This window comes from Apium graveolens, chromosome 9 (assembly GCF_009905375.1).
Source record: "Apium graveolens cultivar Ventura chromosome 9, ASM990537v1, whole genome shotgun sequence".
Lineage (NCBI taxonomy): Eukaryota > Viridiplantae > Streptophyta > Magnoliopsida > Apiales > Apiaceae > Apium > Apium graveolens.
The window spans coordinates 242,009,179-242,032,387 of record NC_133655.1 but is presented as its reverse complement, the minus strand read 5'-3'; the positions used below and the strand labels follow the sequence as shown (position 1 = coordinate 242,032,387).

The 23,209-nt window shown below is 34.5% G+C and overlaps 4 protein-coding genes across 4 annotated transcripts; 1 reads left to right on the top strand and 3 right to left on the bottom strand.

Moving 5' to 3' along the window:
• Positions 1–6,224: 6,224 nt before the first annotated feature.
• LOC141686098 (uncharacterized) lies at positions 6,225–7,983 on the top strand. Its single transcript, XM_074491155.1, has 5 exons — positions 6,225–6,287; positions 6,485–6,601; positions 6,724–6,826; positions 7,008–7,198; positions 7,294–7,983. Exons 1-5 carry the CDS (start codon positions 6,225–6,227, stop codon positions 7,981–7,983), a joined length of 1,164 nt encoding a protein of 387 aa, XP_074347256.1.
• A 3,417-nt stretch (positions 7,984–11,400) lies between these two features.
• LOC141684650 (protein BPS1, chloroplastic-like) lies at positions 11,401–12,783 on the bottom strand. The gene has a single exon (XM_074489725.1). The coding sequence runs from the start codon at positions 12,601–12,603 to the stop codon at positions 11,584–11,586; it is 1,020 nt and encodes a 339-aa protein (XP_074345826.1). The 5' UTR covers positions 12,604–12,783; the 3' UTR covers positions 11,401–11,583.
• Positions 12,784–15,750: 2,967 nt separating this feature from the next.
• LOC141684830 (pentatricopeptide repeat-containing protein At1g50270) lies at positions 15,751–17,988 on the bottom strand. The gene has a single exon (XM_074489962.1). The coding sequence runs from the start codon at positions 17,687–17,689 to the stop codon at positions 15,815–15,817; it is 1,875 nt and encodes a 624-aa protein (XP_074346063.1). The 5' UTR covers positions 17,690–17,988; the 3' UTR covers positions 15,751–15,814.
• Positions 17,989–19,808: 1,820 nt separating this feature from the next.
• On the bottom strand, positions 19,809–22,982 carry LOC141682566 (transcription initiation factor TFIID subunit 15-like). The gene is given in 8 exon segments (XM_074487261.1): positions 19,809–20,288; positions 20,666–20,792; positions 20,869–20,950; positions 21,355–21,438; positions 21,659–21,853; positions 21,977–22,028; positions 22,031–22,337; positions 22,449–22,982. Coding segments are annotated over 8 exon segments (1,176 nt in total). The 5' UTR covers positions 22,566–22,982; the 3' UTR covers positions 19,809–20,076.
• Between the last annotated feature and the right edge of the window lie 227 nt (positions 22,983–23,209).

Here is a 23,209-nt window from a genome sequence, read left to right as displayed (position 1 = left end):
GTTTGGGTCGCGTTGGCATTTGTATTACTTTTGTATGTAAAAAAGGTGGATCTTACCCATTTCTATCTGTATAGTTCACTTATAAGTTTGTAAGTATTTATCGACAAGTGTTTATCGACGCAACTTATAAGTTGAACTTACAACTTATAAGCTGATAAGTTGAATGTTAGTAATGACGTACTTTTTCATAACTTATTTTGATTTTTTAATTTTTTTATTAACTTTAATTTTAAAATATATGTTATGAAATGTTTTTCCAATTTTAAATTCATAAATTAAGTTTTTTTAAGTTAATTGTATTTAAAAATTATTTATTGTAATTTATTTAAGTAAAAAAATTCTGACTTTTAATTAAAATTATCAAAACACTCATATAACTTATAAATATTTATCTACTTATAACTTTTAAGTCACTTATTCGTTTTAAATCGTAAGCTACTTATTTTAAGATTTTCTAAACGGGCACTAACTAAAAATTTGGGGCTAAAGCCAATTAAAAATAAAATGGCAGCGAGTCTTGTCTTTTGACATGGTTAGAATGTTCTATGTTTTTAAAGTCTGAAGCGTCTCTTCTCTTTTTCTTTTGTTTTGTTAACGAACATCAGCTTTTATGGTGTCAACAGAAAATATTATTCAAGCAATGAATGATATCATGCTAGAAGATGAGGGGGAAGGAGGTATTGTTGTAGAGGAATCAAATGAAATGGGGGAAACGAAATTTATACATGGAATGGATATTCATCTCTGCCTGGTGGGAAGATTTATCAATGAGGGAGTTATAGATTTTACAACTACGAAGCACACATTATCATCACAATGGAGACCTAAAAGAGGAGTATACATGAAAGAAGTCGATGTTTATCTATATATTTTTCAGTTTTACCATGAGATTGATATCAAAAGAGTTATCAGTGGAAGCCCTTGGACTTTCAATAGGAAACCACTGATAATAGCTCGAATACGGGATGGAGATATTCCACGTAGTGTAAGTTTAAACAAGATGGATCCGTGGGTTCAAATTTACGACTTGCGTACAGAAAAGACTCTTAAAGAGGAGGGCAATTACATAGGAGAATATATCGAATCTTGCTCAAGGAATTTTACTGGGGTATGGCGTTAATATATGCGTATAAGAGTTACAGTTGATCTCTCAAATGAAAATACGAAAAGCAGACGGCGAATGGCTATGGATTAATTTTAAATAAGAAAATGTCCCAACTTTTTATTTCATTTGTGGTTTGATTGGGCACTCTGAAAAAATTATACAACATTTTATTTAACAACCCGGAGGAGGAAATAATTAAGCCATACGGGGCGTGGATGAGAGCTCATTTACGTAAATAGATAAATCTGGTGGGATCAAGGTGGCCAAGGGATGGCAATAGTGATGAAGAACGTAGTAATTCTGCGATGAACATGAATTTCGGTGAGGTGTAAAGGTACGAGAAACATAACCCGTATAATCAGCCATTAAAGGTGCATAACGATAAAAAAGGGGATAATTCAAATTATGGTAAGGATATGGGCGGTAAAATTCTCTGCACCAAAGTTGGAGATAATTCCACAGTTGCAAGTAAATCTAAACCTTAAGGAAAGGAGTTGTTATACTGGATAATAAAAAGAGAAGAATAGGGGATGGGCCTGATCAACGACATGGACTATAAGAAAATACGGAATTATGTTAAGGCTTGGATGAAGAGGAGATAGAGGACATGGACCAATACCAACTTAAGGCCTCAACATCCATGACTGATCCAAAAAATGCATTTGTGACGAGCTCTGGTACAGGGGGCCCGTCAATCATTATGAGTACATTAAGTTAGAATTTTCGCGGGCTTGGGACCTCGTGGGCCATTCAATTCCTAATGGAGCTAGTCCTCTAAAAGAAACCCAATCTAGTGTTATTAGGTGAAACAATGAGCAAGCAAGATTTAGTAGAGAAAATTAAGAATACTCTGGAATTTGCAGGAACATTCTCTGTCGATGTTCAGGGAAGAAGCGGGGGTATTGCTATGTTGTGGCGTTATAAAGATGAAGTGCAATTACTATCGTATAGTAATAATCATGTCGATGTTACAGTGGAGATAAAGGGTTGGAGAAAATTCAGATTAACAGGAGTTTATGGCGAGCAAGAGACCTGAAATTTGATTTGAAATTCAAAATATCGCTCTTCTTTGTCGTGGTGCCTTGTTGGAGATATGAACAACGTTATCAAATAAGAAGATAAGAAAGGCAGACGCCCTTATCCTATATGGTTGATAAATAGCTTTTCGTATAATTGGGAACGAAGAAAAGACACATATGATTGGGTAGAAATCAAGCTAGATAGAACTATTGTGGATCGAAATTTCATGGATTTGTTTACCGGAGCGAAACTTACAAACCCGGAGATATCAACATCAGACCATTGCCCTGTTCTTGTCGAGCCAATGAAAGTATCCCAATTATCCACTAAAGTTTTTAGATACGAGAATGCATGATTACGTGAACCGATGTGTATGCAAATTGTAGAGGAAGTATGGTATTGAAAATAAGGATGCTCACTACAAGAAAAGGTGAATGAATGCTCGGAAGTTTTAACAATATGGGGGAGGGAGATTACATGGTGTTTTAAATCGAGAATTAATCAATATAAAAGTATCATGAAAGAAAATGAATAGGAGGGATAATTTCTCGATTCATAAGTACTACGAAGCTTCACATAAATTGACTGAAATCTACAATCAACATGAAGTGTTTTAGAGGCAAAGGATTAAGCAATTGTGGTTAAGAGAGGGGGATCTGAACAATAATTTTTTTCACAATGCTGCTAGAACTCGACGTAAGATAAATTAAATTAACACTTTACAAAATGAAATAGTCCATTTAGTGGGTTGAAAATCAGGCTTGAAGGACACAATGTTGTAACAACTGGAAATTTATGACGGTTTAATGTCATATTAAATGAATAATTATGTGTTTTATGATATTATAAATCATGATTGATAATAAAATATTATCTGTTATGTGCCATATATGTTTAGTGTGGTTTGAGATATTTTTCGGCTATTTTATTTCGTGTTAGATGGGTTTATATTGAATATTATGTTATCGAGAATTAAATTTAATAGTCGTTATTGGGTGTAGGGTATTTGGCCTTATTTTGCATAATATGGCATATATCATATTGATTTTCCGAACATCTAGTTAATTTAGACAATATTTTATTTAGCGAAAAATGATTTTTCTGGGCCCCTACCGGGACGTCAAAGCCCACAAAAATCATATTTTTATTTTTATAAAATCGTGGGACTTATAAATATTCAATATTTTTGTATTTTTGGATTATTCATAATTTTTGGGGAATTTTGATATAAATTTTATATTTATTCGATTAAAATTATTTTCCATAGTTATTATTTTGGGCCTAATTATTTTAATTAAGGGATAAAAACACCATTAATTGATTTTGAAGTATTTAATTTTCAAAAAGTATAAATAGCTGGATTTTTATTTTTATTTTTATAATTATCAAAATTTTAGTATAAATATAGAAAAATCATAAAATTGATTTGGGGGTGAGAGTTTATGTTCTTGAGTTCTTGGGAATCAATCAAATGTTTAAGGAAAAATTTTGATCTCCGTTTTCGATGCTCAAATATTCAAATCGAAACTTGTGATGAGCCCTATCATTTCCTACCATCAGATTTTAATTTTGGTAGGGAATCGAAAATTTTGATTTCTAGGGTTTATATCTTGAATTTGGGGGTTTTATTTTGGATGATCTTTGGATGTTTTTGATGATTGAAAAAGATTCCTTATATTCTGTTTAGTCGATTCATGCTTAAATATGGATTGCTAGTGTCCGATTTGATATAAGTCGAGTTATTGGGTTAAAGTTGGATTTTGAATTGATTTTTTTATGTTTGAATCATGTTAGGTGTTTATTGTTATTGATAATAGACTATACATATTCAGAGCTTTAATTTCGAGTATAAATCGTAAGTTTTGGTTGTGATTTTGTTGGTCTCGTGGTTTGGCCGGAAAAATCACGATTGGTGGTCGGAAAATGGATATCTTGGTCGATTCTGGCGTGTTTGATGATTATTTGTGTAATATTTGAGTTTCTAAGAGTGTGTAGTTCAGATCAGGATTAAAAACGAGCTTGATTGGTGCCGTTTTGGTGGAAAACGGGGTTGCCGGACTTAACTCCGGAATCTGGGCAAGTCATCGGTTCCGGCGACTTGTTCTTCATTCTCCGGCGGTCTCTCCGCTAGCTCTTCCCGCCCCTCGATCCAAGGCTGAAGACAACCTGTTTCCCCCAACTGTTTCTGTTGAATTGTTTATAATAATTGATTTAAAATTCATTTTAAAATTCAAAAATTGTTTCTAAATTCTAAAATTAATTTAGTTAATTATTTTAAATATTTAACTAAATTATTTTAAATTTGAAATATTATTTTCTTTTATTATTTTCAAAAATATAAATTTGATTTAATTATTTATAATTTATTTATAATTAATTATTTATGTATATGATTAATTTATCTAATTAATTAATTTATCTATAAATAATTAAATAAAATGTAATTATTTATATTTAAGCCAAATAATGATTTAAAAATCATTTTTAGCTTTTAAAAATTGTATAAAGGTATTTAAAAATTCAATTAATATTATTATTCTTATTTTAGTCATTACAAATAGACCGTTCGTTCGTTTAATATGAAACGAACGCGTCTGGACTCAAAAAAATATTATGCTTCTATTAAAAATACTTTCGAGACATAAAATCTTTCGTTTCGAAAGGTCGCTTGATTTTGTAAATATTTCTGAGTCGCGTAATTATCGAAAAGTCATATTTCGACTCAATTTTAATTTTAAACATGTCGAGTCGAATGTTTTGACAAACTGAGTCATATGTTACATGAGTTATGTGATACGTGCCTTATGTGTTTACGTGTTATATAAATTATGAGTCCATGTCTCTTTTAAGCTCTATATGATTAAATGTGATCTTTATCTGTTATTATCGGGTGGGTAGACGATAAGGATAAGCGTAGAATATATATATATATATATATATATATTATCGGTTAACTGAAATAGTATCTTTTATGATAGATACACCTAGTTTAAGGCATTCAAAGCCAGACAATGATAGTAAAAGTAAAACTTGATTATGTGTGGTAATGAGATGAGTGGATACAGAGTAGAGGTGAACATCGAATGGTGATTGAAAATTAGAAAGCGGATCAATTGAGGCAATTATTCTTGAACTTTCTTGTGATATATTGCAAGTATTTCTTCCATATTCTAGTTTTAGAATTGTTAAATGTTTTACATTTTGCTGCAATTACTCTTAATTATGCAACTACCTTTTTGTTCTTGTTCCTTATTATTATGAATTGATCTCCGGAGAAAATATCTATTATTTTGGGTTATTTGCGAACCCTAAATTAGGATGTCTTGAAATCAAAATGATTTGACATCAAAATACTCTACGGATTGGACCAAACCCTTGTTTATTAGGCCATAGTGCATCGGTACCTGATATGTTGGTGGGTCTGTACGGGTGGGTATAGATCCGCACTGCATCCTGACTGATCAGCAGGTTACAGTGCATATGTTGGTTTTGTGTCCAGTCTAATTTATTATTGATCGCCATTAACGGCATTCCTTATTGGAAAATTCATAATTACAAAACCAAACAAAAAGTTGATTCAAGAGATGAGTCTGAGAATTGTTTAATGTTCTTCTCAGAGAAATGTGATTAAGGATTAAATGCCAATGAGGACCGATGTTTTATTCGCTCAACTGTTTCAAATAAATAAAGATATTTTTAAAGTCATCTAAAGATTATTTCCAAAAGTTTCTTTGATATAATACTTGAAAACCTATTATGATACTTGCTAAGTATTTTTGGTTCACTCTTGCTTTGTGAATTCTTATTTCTTTCAGTATCAATGAGGATAAAAGTGAATGGCCTTTAATAGACAGCGGAGAGATCCCAGCTGAAGGAAGTTGGAGATGTCAGAGTGAATAAGATGAGAAAGTTAGTAAAGAGGTACCAAAAATTTATTTAGTTATAAATTTTTAGAAGGGTAGATTCTTGTTTCATACCATAACCTGTAAACGATTCGGAATTGAGGGGTTATATGTATGTTTATTTTAATATACAGGTTTATATTGTTTAGAGTTGTTTAGTGACACCCAATCCTGACCCCGGATTTGGGGATGTTACAATGGTGGTTTATTTTATGAGTTTGTTTGATGCTGCAGATACAAAGTGGAATGTGATGTTCGAGGTTGTATCAAGAAGAATTAATCAAGTTCGGAATGATTCTCTTATAGCTCAAGTTGACCCAATTAAAGTTTAAAAAGCTTTGTTTAGCATGCACCCTGATAAATCATCAGGCCCGGACGGGTTTAGTCCCGGTTTTTATCAGAAGTTCTGGAATATTATTATCACTGACATGGTGAGTTTGGTTCAAAAAAATTCAAGATAGGGAAGCTGGAGGAGCATATTGGTGATGCAAATATTGTGTTGATTCCTAAAAAGAAGAACCCAGTAATTATGATGGATTTAAGGCCTATATTTCTTTGCAACGTAGCTGACAAGGTCATCTCGAAGGCTTTAGCCAATAGATTAAAAATAGTGCTTAACGGTCTCATTTCTGAAACTAAAAGTGCTTTTATCTCGGGTAGACTCGTTACTGTGATAATATTATGGTGTCCTATCAGGTCATGCATTGTATGAAGCGTAAAACTCAAGGAAATGTTGCGTGGGTGGCCCTTAAATTAGATATGAGCAAAGCTTACGATCGCGTAGAATGGAACTTTTTACGTGAGATGATATATCAATTAGGTTTTGTTGGAGATTCTGTTCTCTTGATTATCGAGTGCGTGTGCTCAACCAAGTACCAAATATGCCATGTTGTAAGAAGATTTGGATTAATTATTCCATCCCGAGGTGTTCACCAAGGCGACCCACTCTCCTCCTATTTGTTTTTTAATTTGTATGGAAGGGTTGTCAGTACTGCTTAAAGAATGTGAGAGGAGAAGTTTATTAAAAGTTATTCAGGTAGCGATGGGAACTCTGCAGTTAACACACATGTTTTTTGCGGATGATACGTACATATATTGCAAGGCTCGGGCAGAGGAGGCTGATCATGTGATCAATTTGTTGAAAGTTTTTGAACGTGCCTCGGGGAAAAAAGTTAACGCATACAAATCCTCGATCTTCTCGATCTTCTTCACTCGTAACACTGATTCAGGAGTCAAAAGTGTAACCTGCAATATGTCGCAGTTTAGAGAGGAAAATCAAAGAACAACAGATTACCAAATGTTCTTGGGAGAGATAAAAATGCAGTTCTGGGTTATCTGAAAGATGGATTAAGAGAAAGAACTTGGGGGTGGGAGAAGCAAACCCTATCCATGGGTGAGAAAGAGCTGTTTTTAAAAATGGTAGCTCAAATTTTGCCAAAATATTCTATGAGTACCTTTTTACTTCCTCATCAAATCCGTGACGATATGGAGAAAATTACGAATCAGTTGTGGTGGAAAGGTAATATGGACAGTAAGGGAATTTATTGGTTGAGTTGGGACAGAATGTGTGTAAAGAAGTTTAGTGGGGATCTTGATTTTAGAAAGCTAAGGGATTTTAATATAGCGCTCTTCGGGAAGCACGGTTGGCGTTTACTCGTCAAACCTAACAGTTTAGTTGGGAGGATTTACAAAGCAAGATACTATCCCGGGGGTTCATTTTTGACAGCAAAGGTCGGTGGTAATCTGAGTTACATATGTAGGTCAATTATGGAGGCTCATGTTCTTCTAAAACAAGGTGATATGCGTCGAGTGGGAAACGGTGACACGATCAGCATAACGGAGGATCCTTGGTTGCCTGGGAATGATCCTTATGTGCATACAAATCACGAAGCAATCCAACATAAAACAGTTGACATACTAATGAGCCCGGCCGGAATTCATGGGATATTACTTTAGTAAATGCTACTTTTGATGAACGAAATGCTCAGTTGATTCTATCTATACATTTGAATGGCAATGATAAGGATTTAAGGTTCCAGAAATATGACAAGTTGGGACAGTATACGGTTAAAATCGCATATGCTGCAATTTAGGAAGCTAAATCTATAGATATTCCAACCGATGTGTTCAAATGGAAGAAGTTGTGGAATCTTAAGATTTCACTTAGAGTGAAATATTTTTATGAATGGCAGCAATGAACATTTTACCAATGAAAGATCAACTAGTCATTAAGCGAGTCCAAATTTTGATCATGTGTCCAGTGTGTAATCTAGACAGACACGGTGTATCACACACTCATTTCTTGTCCTTTTGCTAAATTGTGTTGGGGCTTAACATACAAGCATATGGAACGGAATGATCAAGCAAGCTTTCGAAGGTGGATTGCTAATGTTTTAAACCAGTATCGTAATAAAGATGCTCAGGAAACAACTATGATTTGTTGGTCAATCTGGAAGAACATAAACGATATTTTATGGAATCAGCATGGCTCAAAGCACTTAAAAGTGTTTTCTTCCTCAAAACTTCTGCTTAACCAATGGAAGATTGCTCATGATAAGTCGTATGATATTTCTCTCGGGTTCATGACCCAAGAGGACGACAAGGAGCAATGGAAACACCTACAACAAGGTATGGTTAAGATCAATGTAGATGTAACAATTTTTTAGGGTTCAAGTTCGTATTACTTATCCATGGTAGTTCGAGATCAAACATGTGACCTGGTTTTAGCTACTGCTAGGTGCAAATAGGGTCAAATACCCATGAGCTTGCTGAGGCAATCAGAATTAGGGTTGTCAATGGATCGGATCTGGATCGGATCGACCTTGATCCATATCCTGATCCATTTAATTTTACTGGATTCGGATCCGGATCGGATTTTAGTCGGATTTTTCACAATCCGATCCATATATGGATCCGTTAGGATAACGGATCGGAGCTCCGATCCATTTATATTTAAAAAATTAATTCTAATTATATTGAAGCTAAACCATCTTGAGCAATTTAAAAATGGTAAGTAGCAAAAAAACATTAATTGTATGCAGTAATTGAACTTTTATTATCTAAAAACACAACACTACAGGATATGAATGACATTCAACGAACACTTACAAAAGCCCATAACACATGTTAACGAAAATTTTAAAAAAATGCATTATATATTTTATATTTGATTTATAACTTATCATATATAATAATATATATATATATAATAAATATTTGGATCGGATCGTTAACAGATCGGATCGGCCTAAATCCATATCCGTTACTTATTGGATCGGATCGCTATCGGATCGAATATTTTCTGGATCGGATTTTTAGTTTAATGATCTATATCCGCTACGTTAGCCTTCGGATCAGATCGGACCGGATTTCCGATCCATTGACAGCCCTAATCAGAATCAAGGAGGCTTTGTGTTGGGTTAAAAACAAGATTCTGCAACCGGTGGTAGTCGAAACTGATTATTTACCGGTAGAGCTGCAAACGAACAAAATCGAGCCGAGTTATGTCTGAGCCGAGCCGAACATAATTTTTTTTAAAACGAGCTGAGCCGAGTTTAAAAACCGAGCCGAAAAAAGTAGTTCACGATCGACTCGTTTATAAACGAGCCGAGCCGAAACGAACATGAGTTTGCTCACGAACAACCGAGCCGAGCCGAACTTGAGCCGAGTCAAGTTGACCACTAATAGTTTGCATATATTTTTTTAATCGACCAATGTTAAGATATAATTTATAATTTTATAAGTTATATCATAATCAAATACTAATTTCATCTTGCAATTATATACGCACACTCACACTCCACAATTATTTCTTAATCCATATAATTTTATCAATTTATTTCACAAGTCGAGTTTTAAAAACAAAATCAATTTTATTTTATATTATTGAGACATTCAAAACCTTAGAAATTGTACATTACTTTTATTTTATTGATATCCATTATCGAAGATTTAGTAAATTTTTAATATTTCGGTTAAATTGGTTTAGATTAAACTAGATATATAAAATAAAATAAAGGAAGTAAGCCCATTAAGTGGTCGAGAAATATAATAATTAAAAATTATTTTATTTTTTTCTTAAAAATATTATAATGTTATAATTTATTTTAACAACTCACTATTTTAATTTATTTGAAATCGTAATTTTGGTCAATTTTATCATATACTCCTCTTGAGGTGAAATTTTGGGTTAAGTTTAATTAGAAATTATTTGTTAAAGTAATCAAACTCTAGTGATATGTATTAAAATAATTAAAATAATTATTTTATTTTATTATTAAATTATGTATTAAATTTTAATTAAATTCATCATTTTACATTAAAATAAGTACTAAATTTTAAATAAAAAAAATTAAAATCTTTATATAAGTGATTATTAAATATTTATTACTCCATTCGTCCCATTGGATTGTTTACGTTACTTTTCGGCACGCTTTTCAATGCTCGTTTAAAGTATACTTCCATAATATATATATTTTTTTTATATCTGAAAAAAAAATTCATGTTTAAACTTTCATTCAAAAAAAAATTAAGAAAAAATATTATAGAACTATAATTTATTAAAGCCTCGAAATACGTGCAAACAGTGTACGTAAACTATCCAGCGGGACGGAGGGAGTATTTGTTATATATAAAAAATTTATTCGAGTCGAGTTATCGAGTTCGAGCCGAGTCTGAGGCGAGTCTGAGCTGAACGTACAAAAAACTCGGCTCGGCTCATTTAATTATCCGAGCTTGTTTTTATGTTCGCGATCAAGCCGAGTTTAATTAAACGAGTCAATCTCGTGTTTTGTTCACGAACGACTCTGTTCATTTACGGCTCTATAAGATGTTCTGCAGTAAATCTGAGCTACCTTGGAACGGTGATGGATAAATGTAAGACATTAGTTAACGAGTTGAAAAACCTACATGTGACTTTAAATTTTGTTAAATAGTCCGTTAACAAAGTGACTCACTTTTTAAAGACACCTAATCGTTCAATTCCGTTAACAAAGTGACTCACTTTTTATAGACACCTAATCCTTCAATTGCTGATTGTTAATAGTAATAGTTACCCAGAACTACACATACACCGTGTATTGCAAAATGATTTGAAGTTTTAATGAATATCGTTTCTTTTTGGCAAAAAAGAATAATTTTGGGCTAATTCCTAAAAGTGAGACTCATCTGTGAATTAAAGTTAGATAATTTAGTTATTATCTGGTTCAAAATTAATTATATCTGAAATCAGTTATATTATCTGACTTGTCTATTTATATATGTAAAATATTTTTCTTGATAAATCAAAATAATAAATAGATTAATAAAACAATACACTTTGAAATCATTATGACGAGTATTATCATAATAAATAATTAATCTACTCGTTAATAATAAAAATAAAATGATAGCTTAGATAGTCAATTATGTACATAGTAATATCCAGCAAGAAGAAATACTTAGGCCGTTATTAATGTTTCGATCATATATTTCAACTTTGCTGTATAATTTGACGATTATGTTCGTAAACTTTATAATTTCATGAATCCCCATAATTACAAATTTACAATTCACTTTTTACTTGCGCCGTTTCTCAATGGGTCCCACTCTATAATTATCTAACACGCCGTTTCGAGCACTCAAAACGACACCAAACAATTTGTTAACGCCGTTATCTAAACGGTCCAATCCCTCCCCCATCTTATCCATTAAAATTTCAATCTCCTTAACGGCGATCTCCGACCGCGCTATTTCACCCACCCCGGTGAGACCGCCGTCTATCAAAACGCGCAACGAAACCGCACGCGCTGCCACGTCATCAACCTCGGTCAACACAACTCGTCCATCCGAGTCAAAAATTGCCGTTTGTAACTCGTTGATCGAGTCAGTCCAGCAAAACTCGGAGGGAACTCGGATTTTCGCGAGTTCTGGAAGGCCGCAGAGAGATGATAAAGCTGCTCCGGCGACAAAAACGGTGAATAAACCGACGGCGTAGATGATCCGGAGCACAGCTCTTTCAACCGTCGAGATCTTGCCACGTGGAGGCGAGATCGTAACAATCGCGTTCACTAGATCTCTGATTAAAACGTCGGGATCACGAACTTTAAAGCCTCTGCGCTTCGCGAAACCTCTCGAATTTCTCTCGTAATCGGCGATGCACTCGCTCGCTTTCTTCAAATTTTCCGGCGCCGGATGAGTATCTCCGTCACCGGAAAACTTGAGTAAATGAGTCACAAACTTCATCAACAATCTGCGATGCCGGAGTTTCTCTATCTCATACGAGATCGAATTACACACATCCAGAAGCTTCACGCTATGATCCAGATAAAACGACAGCGAATCACCAGACAATCCGGCTGACGTCATCGCCGAAATGACAGCGTTGGCGTCGGCGTGAGTGTCGGAAAGCAAATCGACGGCGCGAGAGAGCCAGTGGAGACTGATCGAATGCGAGGGAGATGAAAAGGCGAGAGATTTGAGACGGCTAGTTAGTTTATCATCGAAGGATTTGAAGATGAGATCGAAGTCATGAAGAGGATATCGTTTGATTGATGATCGGAACGACGGGAAAGGAGAGGTTTTCTCGGTCACGAACATATTATCGGAAAGTTCACCGGAAAGTGATCGGGGAATGAAGTCAGGGGATTGAGTCAAAAAATGAAGGCGGGAATGTAGTTATATATAAATGGAGGGGGTTGGGTTTGAATGAGTGGATACGTATGTGAGATGAGCGTGTAACAGCATAAAAAGCGTGAATTTGCTTTCCACATCCCCACGCTAGAGAAGCTACTTGGAAACGTTTGAGGTTGTTACCACTAAATGACTGAAATACCCCTGCCTTATTTTCGGTTGGTACTTCGCTCGCAGTTCGCACTACGCTACTAGGAAATTAAGCCAGACTAGCAATTAATTAAGCCAGCGCAGCAGAATTACAAAACATTATCCAATTGGCAAAAGTAGCATATGTTAATTCAGTTTAAAACATGTTTAAAACATGGGTTCTTTCATTTGTAAAGTAATACCGGCATTTGTTATGCTATAATTCCTACATTTGTTTAAATATTTTTTTTGTCTAAAACTCAGTAAGTTTATCAATTTTTGACTTTAAATTTATAAATATATATTTAAGTAATCCGGTATAAACACGCTTGGATAATTTAAATGATTAAGAGTTATTTTTTATCGTCCCGACATCCCCGAGTTCGATGGTTGATATTCGTTCACCCCAGAATTTGTAAGAACATATACTCATTTATAAATTTATACGTCATATTTGTCAAAAAAAGTAGTATGTTATATTTAGAACTTCAAAATTATAATATAATAATATAGTTTTATATTCATATAAATTTATTAATTTTTATTACAAAAATTAAGAAAATTTGATAGTCAAATTTTGGTGAATTCGACTAAAACTAGGAAAAAATAACAAGGCCTGCAAGAGTTGGTTCAATTGGTTAGAGAGGAAATAACTATTCTCTTGGCCACATGTTCGAATTGGGAGGAGAATTTATGAGTATGTTTAAATTATTTTGCAACACTTCTTGTCTAGTTTTACAACTGTAATTTGTAATAAAATTTGAAATTAATTTAATAATCAGAGAAATAAAATAACCACACTTCCTTTTTTTTTTTGTAATTAAGAAAAGTGAAAAAAAGAGGAAAGGAAAAGGAGCAGGGTTAAAAAGGGAAAGTAATAGGAGAAAATAAAAAGAGGAAAGGAAAAGGACTAATTCCGTATCGAAGAGCAATGTGCATACGCTACACAACATGGTTGGGGAAACAGAGCAGCAGACCATGTTTTCATGACGCATTTCATGGAGAGGGGACACTTTTTTTTCCGTTCTCTCCCCCTATCTACATTACATCACTCCCCCCCCCCCCCCTCGTTAGTTCATCGTCATGCACACTTACATGCTTTTGGGGTATTCACAACTATCATGTCCTAATGTGTATCAAAGATTCAAAGCGTTTGATGCAGTAGTTAAGCTCCCGTTTCCTTTGCGGAAGGTCAATCATTCGACCTCTGGTGTGTACGTGTGTGCAATCAGTTAGCAAAATAAAAACTATTTTGTCATGATTCCTACGCAACTTGATATTTTAGGAATATAAGAATGAAGGTTATTTTTCTTAATATAAGCTATATAAATATGTGATTTTCTCTAATTCCTACCTGAGCACTAGCACCTTTGAGTTCAAGATCAACAATATGCAATGTTTTGCAAAATTATTAGATATTAATGTCTACTCATCCTAAAACAGCCATGATCGACAATAGTTGGCCATTCTAGTTAGGAAGACAATATTTTGCAAACTTACAAGCAACTAATGTGTACTCATCATAAACTTATCGACAACAATAAATTGTTTTCTATGCACAATATTCATTTGTTGTCGCTATTAAATTTTTTTCATCAGGTATATGATACTCCCTCTTTATAGTGGTCAATAACATGATGCACTATGCTCAGGTATTACTTGTATATGACTAGGAGAAAAGGCACCCAATCTAGGCAATCCTCCACTAATTTAGTTATTCATCATAAACTACAATGTCCTCAGGTATTATAAGCAGCAACATAAAACCACTGAGAGGGAAAATTATAGAAAGAAAAGTATAACTAATCTGTTAGGCTACTTGAAGCATTAATAAACATGAGTTCTCAAGTTATCATATTAGGCTATCAGTTTATGCACCAAATCAGAAATTTATTATTATCAGATAGCTTATGCAAATGATTTCCAGGGGAAATAACTTATGTGGATGTAAGATATAACTAAATAAAAACAATATATAGCTATATGTCCTGTTCAGTTACAAAAGAATTGATATTAAAAGAAAATGTTGCTTTTGCTTAAATGTGGATATTGTAATGAAGGCCTTAGAATGGTAAAAAGATATCTTTAGCTAACATCGTGTTTTGGTACTTGCAGGCAAAGCTAAGATCTTTTACTAAATAAGGGGGAGTTGTGTACATTTTGCTCACTTGCATAATATACCAAAAAGATTGTCTGGTGCAAGTATGTCTTTTTACCTTAATTGTTCGGTAACCTCTAGTATCAACAAGCAATGGAGGTCTTGCAAGCTTTTCCTGTTTCTTATATGTTTGGTAGGCTCTCATATCATATAAAACACGGGTGTTGATCATTTACTCTAATCAAAATGTATTAGAAGCCAAGGTATTAGTTTGAAGTTAAACGATTGATAGATAACCTTCACAATTCTGCGGATCCAACAAAACTACGAGGATTGTAAATTTTCAATTGTAGGCTAATTCAGGTTCAAGAATAAATGAACTCAACAGTCTTTCTGGAACAGAATTTGGCTTGTAAGAGGAAGGACCTTCTCTCTAGGTAAAGGTGTAACTGAGGTTTTCATTTACTAAAAGAGTAGACCAAACTGCATTACATTCTTAAACAAGCGCAATGTGCAAAAACTGGGTTTTCACATTCTCATTGTTGCCGGCCTCCAAATTCTTTGTCCAACAACTGCACAATCATGCAATAAACATGGATGCAGCGATTTACAGGAACAGGACTGCAAGAGCACTATTATCAAACTCTGTCCGAGGAAGATAAGATACCCAAATCCTACTGGTTTTCAAACATTTTTCAACTTTGTATGTAATCAGTGCACATACCGGAATATACATATCATTATATACAAAATTGTGAATTGTGATGCAGCAAGATAACTAACAAAGAATAAAGCATGCAAGCAAAAATGGCCAAAGATCAAGCAAATAAGCCAATAACTTATCTTTTGTTGCTATACCAAGAAAAAAATATGTATACAACTCCCTTTACCTCAGTGAAGGTCAAATGTTATTATTTCAGTGTCTAAAGGACAATTAGAGCACTTCATCTGAATCAAAATTTTATCCAATGTCTCATGTATGCTTCTGTTCTCACTACATGCTTTGTCGAATGCAATGAATTCTTGATTCACACAGTTTATTTCAATCCAACTAGATCCTGCACTCTTAATTACACCCTTCTGTTTCATGCATTTTCTTAAATGAGCCACTGCTTTCCAATTCTGAGTTGCAGCACATAAGTTTGCTAAAAGGGCATATCTACCACTATGATGGGGTTGTAGCTTAATTAGATGATTTCCTATTTTTTCACCAAGCTCGTAGGATTTGTGAATCATACAAGCACCAAATAGTGCACCCCACACAACGGGAGAGGGATCCATGGGCATATTTTCAATCAAAACAAGCGCTTCCTTTAGACATCCTGCTCGGCCTAGGAGATCAACCATGCAACCATAGTGATCCATGTTAGGCTCTATACCGTATAATTTCTTCATTGATTTAAATATTTTACGACCCTCATCCACGAAGCCTCCATGAGAACAAGCATTAAGAATACCAACTAGAGTAACCTGATTGGGTCGAACCCCATTGCTCAACATTTGAGAGAACAAATATAATGAGCTTGCAGCATTTCCATGCAATGCCAACCCATTAATCATCGTGGTCCAAACGTAAACATCCTTCACTGGCATATTATCAAAAACTGTATACGCCTCATGGATGCAACCACACTTTGTGTACATATCTATTAAAGCCGTGCAAACTGTAATATTCCCATTAAATTTATTCTCATCTATATATTCATGAATCCACTTTCCTTGATCTAGTGCTCCTAGTTGAGCACAAGCAGAAAGCACACTTGTCAAGGTGGATTGATTAGGTTTAACATTCTCCGCCAGCATGTCTTTGAACACACCCAGTGCATCATTAAATCTATTGCAATGAACACAACCAGATATCAAAGTAGTCCAACTAACAACATTCCTATACGGCATTTCTTCAAAAGCTTTTCGAGCATCATCACAATAACCGCATTTAGAATACATATCAACAAGAGCACTGCCAACATAGACATCGCAATAAACCCTCCCCGATTCTATATAAAACCCATGAACCCACTTTCCAAACCCAACATCACCCACCACTCCCACCGCACGAAGTACACTAACAACAGTCCGCTCATCCACCATAACACCAACCAATCTCATTTCCGCAAACAACCTCAACCCTTCTTCCGCACACTCATTCCTAAGATACCCATCAATCATCGCCGTCAACGCAACAACATTCCTTTCACTCATTTCATCAAACACTTTCCGTGCTGAATCAAGAAACCCACAATTAGCAAAAGCAGAAACCAAAGAATTCTCAACAAACTCGTCACAATCAAACCCAGCCTTCACAATGTGACCATAAATCTGAAATGGGTTTTGATCCCCGGCCCGAGAAACCGCCTTAAGAAGCGTTGGAAAGGTGTGTTTATCAGGAAAGACACCATCTTTACACATTCTTGAAAAATAAAGAATTGACAAATGTGGCTTTACACTCAAAGAAAAGGCCTTGATCACTGCATTGTATAGAATGATATTGGGGTTATGAATGTGATTAAAGAGTGAAGAAATGTAGGAAAAAGAGGAGTGTGTAGAGTTAGATACAGAAGGAAGTGAATGAAGGAGTAATTTTTTGAAAATGAATGTGTCTTGTGGGTAGCCAAATGTAATGAGAAAAGAATGGATTTTTTGGAGTTGAAGAAGTGAGATTGAGGGAGTATTTTTAAACATTTGATGATGATTATATATTAGAGAGATTATGATGTTGTACAAGGTGGAGCTGCTGAGTTTTGTTCTTGCTGGTGCACTTGACATTGTTGGTCAAGTTTAACTGAAATTTCAGTGGCGCTTAAAAATTAAGTTAATACATTTGGCATGAGACAGGACAAGTGTGTTAACACAGGTGTTAGTTTAATAATTTATCTTTTGTCGTTTCCATTTTAGGTTAATTTATCTTTTGTCGTTTCCATTTTAGGTTTGATTTTAGCTTGTTCCCAAATTTGTCGGAACAGATAATATCAGCCAAATTAGTAAAAAAATGTAAGTACACTTCTAAGTTCTAACACAGAATGGCGGCAGAGACTCTTGAATTGGTCCGGTTACTCTGCAAAGTCTTCTAAAACAGGGAAAATCAAATTTTTTATTTATTAATTTAAAAATCTTTTATTCAACTTATATTTTAAATTTTTATTGTTACATTTCTTTTTTATATTAAATTATTCGTTTAATTCTGTCTAAAAAACGTTAATTTTAGGGTTTTATTGTGATTAATTGTTCACTAAATTTTGAAATTATTTAGGCATAGATCGTTCAATTTTGAACGTACATTTATTTCTTGTAGTTTTTAGGTTATCATTCTTTGTTCGTCGAAAAAGTGGACGACACTTTTAATTTTAATTTTTCTACCTGATTGAGTGATTATTTGTTAGTATAAGTTGGTATAATATCCTTGTAAAAGTATATTGGTTCACATATATATATATATATTAAGTTTTGAATCAATTTTGGTATTTTCGGATTTTAAACTCACCAATTTTTTTGTTGAACTCGACGAAATTCTCTAGAAACACTTCGGTTGTTGTAATTGTTGTTACTGGACATAAGTTGTTGAATTTGTATTAAGTTTATATTAAAATTGGCTTGGCAGGAAAAATATCGGCGACCGGAGCCTAAAAACTTGCATCAATTTCTTCGTCTTTCTAATTCCAAAATCTTTTCACACGTGACGTGTTTTTAATTGTGAATTCATGTTTTTTATGCATGAGGGGCCTGTCATAATTTTTACTAAATAATTAATAAAATAATAATTAAATATTTGGGAACAGCTCGAAAACTTTTTCGGGAACTCATCATTTTTTTTAATCTTATCGAAATTTTTGGGATAGAAAATTTGGAATATCTAACATTTTTCACCAATTATTATAACTTGTAAGTGTATGGTTTTCAATAAAAACTATAATAACATTTTGGAGAAAAAGTTTTTGCACAATTGTGTGCAAACATAATTAAGCACACATAGTATTACGCAATGGATTTCACGAGAAAATCCAACGGTAAAATTCACAATGACTTCCATGAGAAATCCCGATGACATACAAAATAGGTCCTGCTCATTTTAATAGTGGCGGTCGGAGAGAACCCAGACAACGATCTGGGTTTGGAACCACATGTAGATCCTCACTCGAAGTAACTTGAGTTTACGACCAAATAAAATGATCAAAATTCAAAACTATGAATGAGAGCTAGAGTAATCTGAACCTCGCACTTTCAGTATCTTACTTCCAATCTTCACTTTCCACAATTTCACCAAACATCTTACCTTCTAAGGAGATACTTCTCACAAAATATTTCACCTGGGCTTTATGACGTTTATTACAGCATCTCTATAATTTAACTTGCGCTAACAATTGCCTGCTTAGATTTGCTTAAACTTCTATTCATGGAAAGCATTTCTAACTAAACCAATGGTAATGCTCTTTAAGAAACGACATGTCCCCACTCTCCGGACATTTGCAGTAACCTGTAAATTGTTCAATCCATTATCTTGGTGATTAAGCTTTTAGTTTGGAGCCCCAAGCCTTGCTACTTATTAGTAGGCCCTAAAAACCGACGACTTCAGTATAAGAAAAACTTACCTAGAGCTCCTAAACAATAGAAGCTCATTTGCATAAGTTTAAGCTATAACTTGTTCCGTCTATAAGTAGCAGAAAGTACTAGTAAACCACCGCAATTTTAGATCAGAAAGGCATAACACAAGCACTAACCAACAAGTTTCCACAGCGTACACCAGAATGTGTAACTTGTACGCAAGATAGTTGCTGCAATTTAATCAACAACTAATTGCCTAATGTGTTATGTGTGATATGACTGGTGTTCAAGAACATCAACCAACATTATAAAGCATGAAAATCATAAAAAAAACAATAGCTATCCAATCAAAATCCATATTGTACCCAAAAAATGTTAACAAAAGTTCAATTCATAATATCGCAAGATTATCAATATCATAGAAAATATCAAAGTTTCTCGCGAATAAGATAAATCTACACTAGAAAGAAAACCTTTTGTAGGCAAATATGAATGACATCAAGTAAATAATATTTCAAACATTGCCATCCTATTTGCTAACATGTCATCCTTTCTGCCTACACTGACCAAGAATACAGGAAGTCATATTTTGCAGCACGACATTGTCCGATACTTCAGTATCGGTATCTGTCCCTTTCTCGGTCATGATCACGCCCATATTCTCGGTTTTTATCATTATCATAACTCCGGTTTATGTCTCTTCCTCTGTCCCTCTCACAACTTCTGCTACTGCGTTTATTTCTATCCTCACGTTCCCTATATTTGTTCTCCTCCCTTTCCTTGCCTCTGTCTCTGCTTTTCTCTCTTCTATCTCTGTCACTCATCCCTGCCAAAAATGACATTTGCAAACAAACAAAAAACATTTAATTAGAGCAATGAATACAAGATCAGTCATGCATAACCATACTTGGTTGCTACAAACTCCAGAACCAAATAAGGCACACTTAACAGGAGAACTTAGGCAACTATCCTTTTACATATACCGGCACTCAAAACATCTATTTTGCGCTTATAAGTAACATGCAAATTACCACCCAAATAAAAGAAAGCAAGCTGTAATTCTAATAAAAAAAGGGTAACCTGTAATATTTTACGCAGTAACAGATGCGGAGATTCACATCTCCAAAAATAAGCAAGTTGCAAATTCACAAACTGTCAAGGATCTCTATTCTCGACAAGGGTCGCTGACTGCTAAAAGGTTACCTAGTTCCTCAACCTCCCATCCTGCACGCCCAGTACCAGGGAGCACCTGACCAATTTCAGCTTGCTGCATTTTGACACGATACTTCTTCTTCAGATTGCCAAACTCATCATACATTTCGCCATCATCCTGAAATTGGAAAACATATTGTGTTAAATGGAAAGAAGAGAAAACCAGGCCTACTGGTACTTTAAGTAAATCTTACTTCTTCAGCTTCCCGCCTACGCCGCCTAGTTTCCTCTATTTCTTCTTCATCAAGCTCTTTGTAACCTCCAGCACGGCCTCCTCTGTGTACGTAAACAGAAAATAGTCAGCCAGTGCACTCAACAAAAAAATTTTGGTTATAAGAAACCATCTGATTTTATAGATATGTACCAACAATCAAAACTACAATATTATTGCATAGAAATCAATGATACACTACTTAAGACCATAAGCTGAGATGTTGAGTCAATCAAAGCTAGCAAGAACGTCATAGTGCTGTCACAATGCTTCTAATGTATGATCTTATCCCACGTACATGCTTTTAAAATTTCACAGCCTCAACCAAACACATACATAAGACAAGAAACAATATATAATGCCAAATTGCCAATACATATTCACTACACCGGCGAAAAGAATGAAAGTTGCAAAGTCACCCTGCGCGAAGCAAAAAATAATATAGATCTGTATTACTGTTGTATATTACCTAACACCGCCTTCATTAGTGCCAGGTTTATTAGTGTTACAAATGTTGCATTTGTTACGCTTTGCCCAGTTAATGTTGCCACACCTGAAACAGAACTAAACCATAAGAAACTAAAAAAGTAATTTTAAACATGATACAATTGCCTTGCTGTGAAAATAATGGGAAATCATATTGCTGATTTCCAAATATACAACTATGGATGGTAAGCTGATGTTAATCTACCACAAAGTACGTTAGGATTAGAATTAAAGAAGAATATAATTTTAATATATTTCTAATATTTTCTGAACTAGAAAAATCTTACATGGGGCAAGACCAATCATTAGGACCAAAGATACCCGTGGGAGCAGCAACTCCTCCACGACCAGGGCCTCCAGGCTCAGAGCTGCGCCCCCTCCCTCTCCCACCACCTCCTGCACCACCACTTCCTGTCCCAGCAGGACGAGCACTTCCACAACGATTGCAAACACCACGAAATGCAAAATTTACATTGGTACAACTGGTATCGAGAAAATGTCATGGCACGTCATTTCAGAGGCAAGTTATTGAATTTAAAGAAAGTAGATAAAATGCTGAAAGAAAGGGCAAGAAAAATCTAGCTCACCAATGTCACATCACAGACCTTGTATTCGGGCACATCCAGTCTCCATCTTGTTGCCAAGCCTTTGCTGAACATCACCTCGCCATCTACCTCTTCCAGCACCCCCATTCCCAGCATTGACACTCTCCCCTTGACCACCAAAATCACCACTTAACATTGGCTCTTCAGCAGGGATAACAGCACTATACGAGTTGTCATCTTTTTTTGACTCGGCCATAAGAACACCAATAGTAGCACCATGAAATTCTTTTTTGTTAAACCATTCAACAGCAGCTGATGCAGCATACGGATCTTCATATGTAACTGTAGCATCTCCTTTTGGCTCATTAGTGACCTTGTCTCGGTACAACCATATCTTTGACCGACCAGTTCTTTTGTCTTTCTATCAAGCATCAAACACACATCATACATATAAGGCAGAGTTATGTGTATTTGTTCCTCGACGCGCATTAAGATTTCAAACTTGTCTTAAGGAATGAGCCTGATGGCATACCTTAATCACCCCAATTGTGCTGAAATGTACATCTAGCATTTGTTCAGTTGTCCCAGATGGCAAATTACAAACATATGCACACCCATTTGAAGGGGCTCCTTTAGAATAGTTTGCCATATCGCTCCAATTTCATAAATCTATACCATAAACTAATTAAACCTAATATTTAGCCGAAACATGAATCAAAATTAAGCAATTTAGTAATTTCAAAGTATAGAATCCACTTGTTGACACAAAAATCATTTCCCGAAAAACATTACAACAAGTAGTGGAGTAAAATTGAGCAGTTTCGAAATCACTTCTAAGCACAAAAAAAAAGCATTGAATTAAAGCACAATTAACCGATCAGAAACGCAATTAGGTACAACGACATATCTCAGTAAGTGCCTCAAATTAACAAAAGCCCAGAATTACAATCACATTCAGTTAAAAATACAAAGCTTAACAAATTAAAACATAAATTACATTTTATACACACAGAGTATTTAAGCGTTTCAAATGCAACATTAGAAAATATAAAAGCAGATACATAAATATATAAAAATATATATATATATGATGATGACAAGCATAGACTAACCAGGAGGTGAGAGTTGTAAATCTTCAGTCTTGACGATTTTGCTGATTAATCTTTATTTTTAACCCTTATGTATGCCCTCAATCGCCATAATCTAAATCAGTCATTTACGTATTTGTTTTCACATGCAATTCTTTTTCCTTTTTAAAAAAAAAATACAAATATAAAGAATATGTTAACATTT

Excerpts from the sequence above, each read along its gene's own strand:
- LOC141686098 (XM_074491155.1), top strand. The coding sequence starts at position 6,225 with ATGGTGGTTTATTTTATGAGTTTGTTTGATGCTGCAGATACAAAGTGG. Across the intron at positions 6,288-6,484 it reads AGTGGAATGTGATGTTCGAG|ATAGGGAAGCTGGAGGAGCA; the intron begins GTTGTATCAAGA and ends AAAAAATTCAAG. Across the intron at positions 7,199-7,293 it reads AACGTGCCTCGGGGAAAAAA|AGAGGAAAATCAAAGAACAA; the intron begins GTTAACGCATAC and ends GTCGCAGTTTAG.
- LOC141684650 (XM_074489725.1), bottom strand. The coding sequence starts at position 12,603 with ATGTTCGTGACCGAGAAAACCTCTCCTTTCCCGTCGTTCCGATCATCA.
- LOC141684830 (XM_074489962.1), bottom strand. The coding sequence starts at position 17,689 with ATGTCAAGTGCACCAGCAAGAACAAAACTCAGCAGCTCCACCTTGTAC.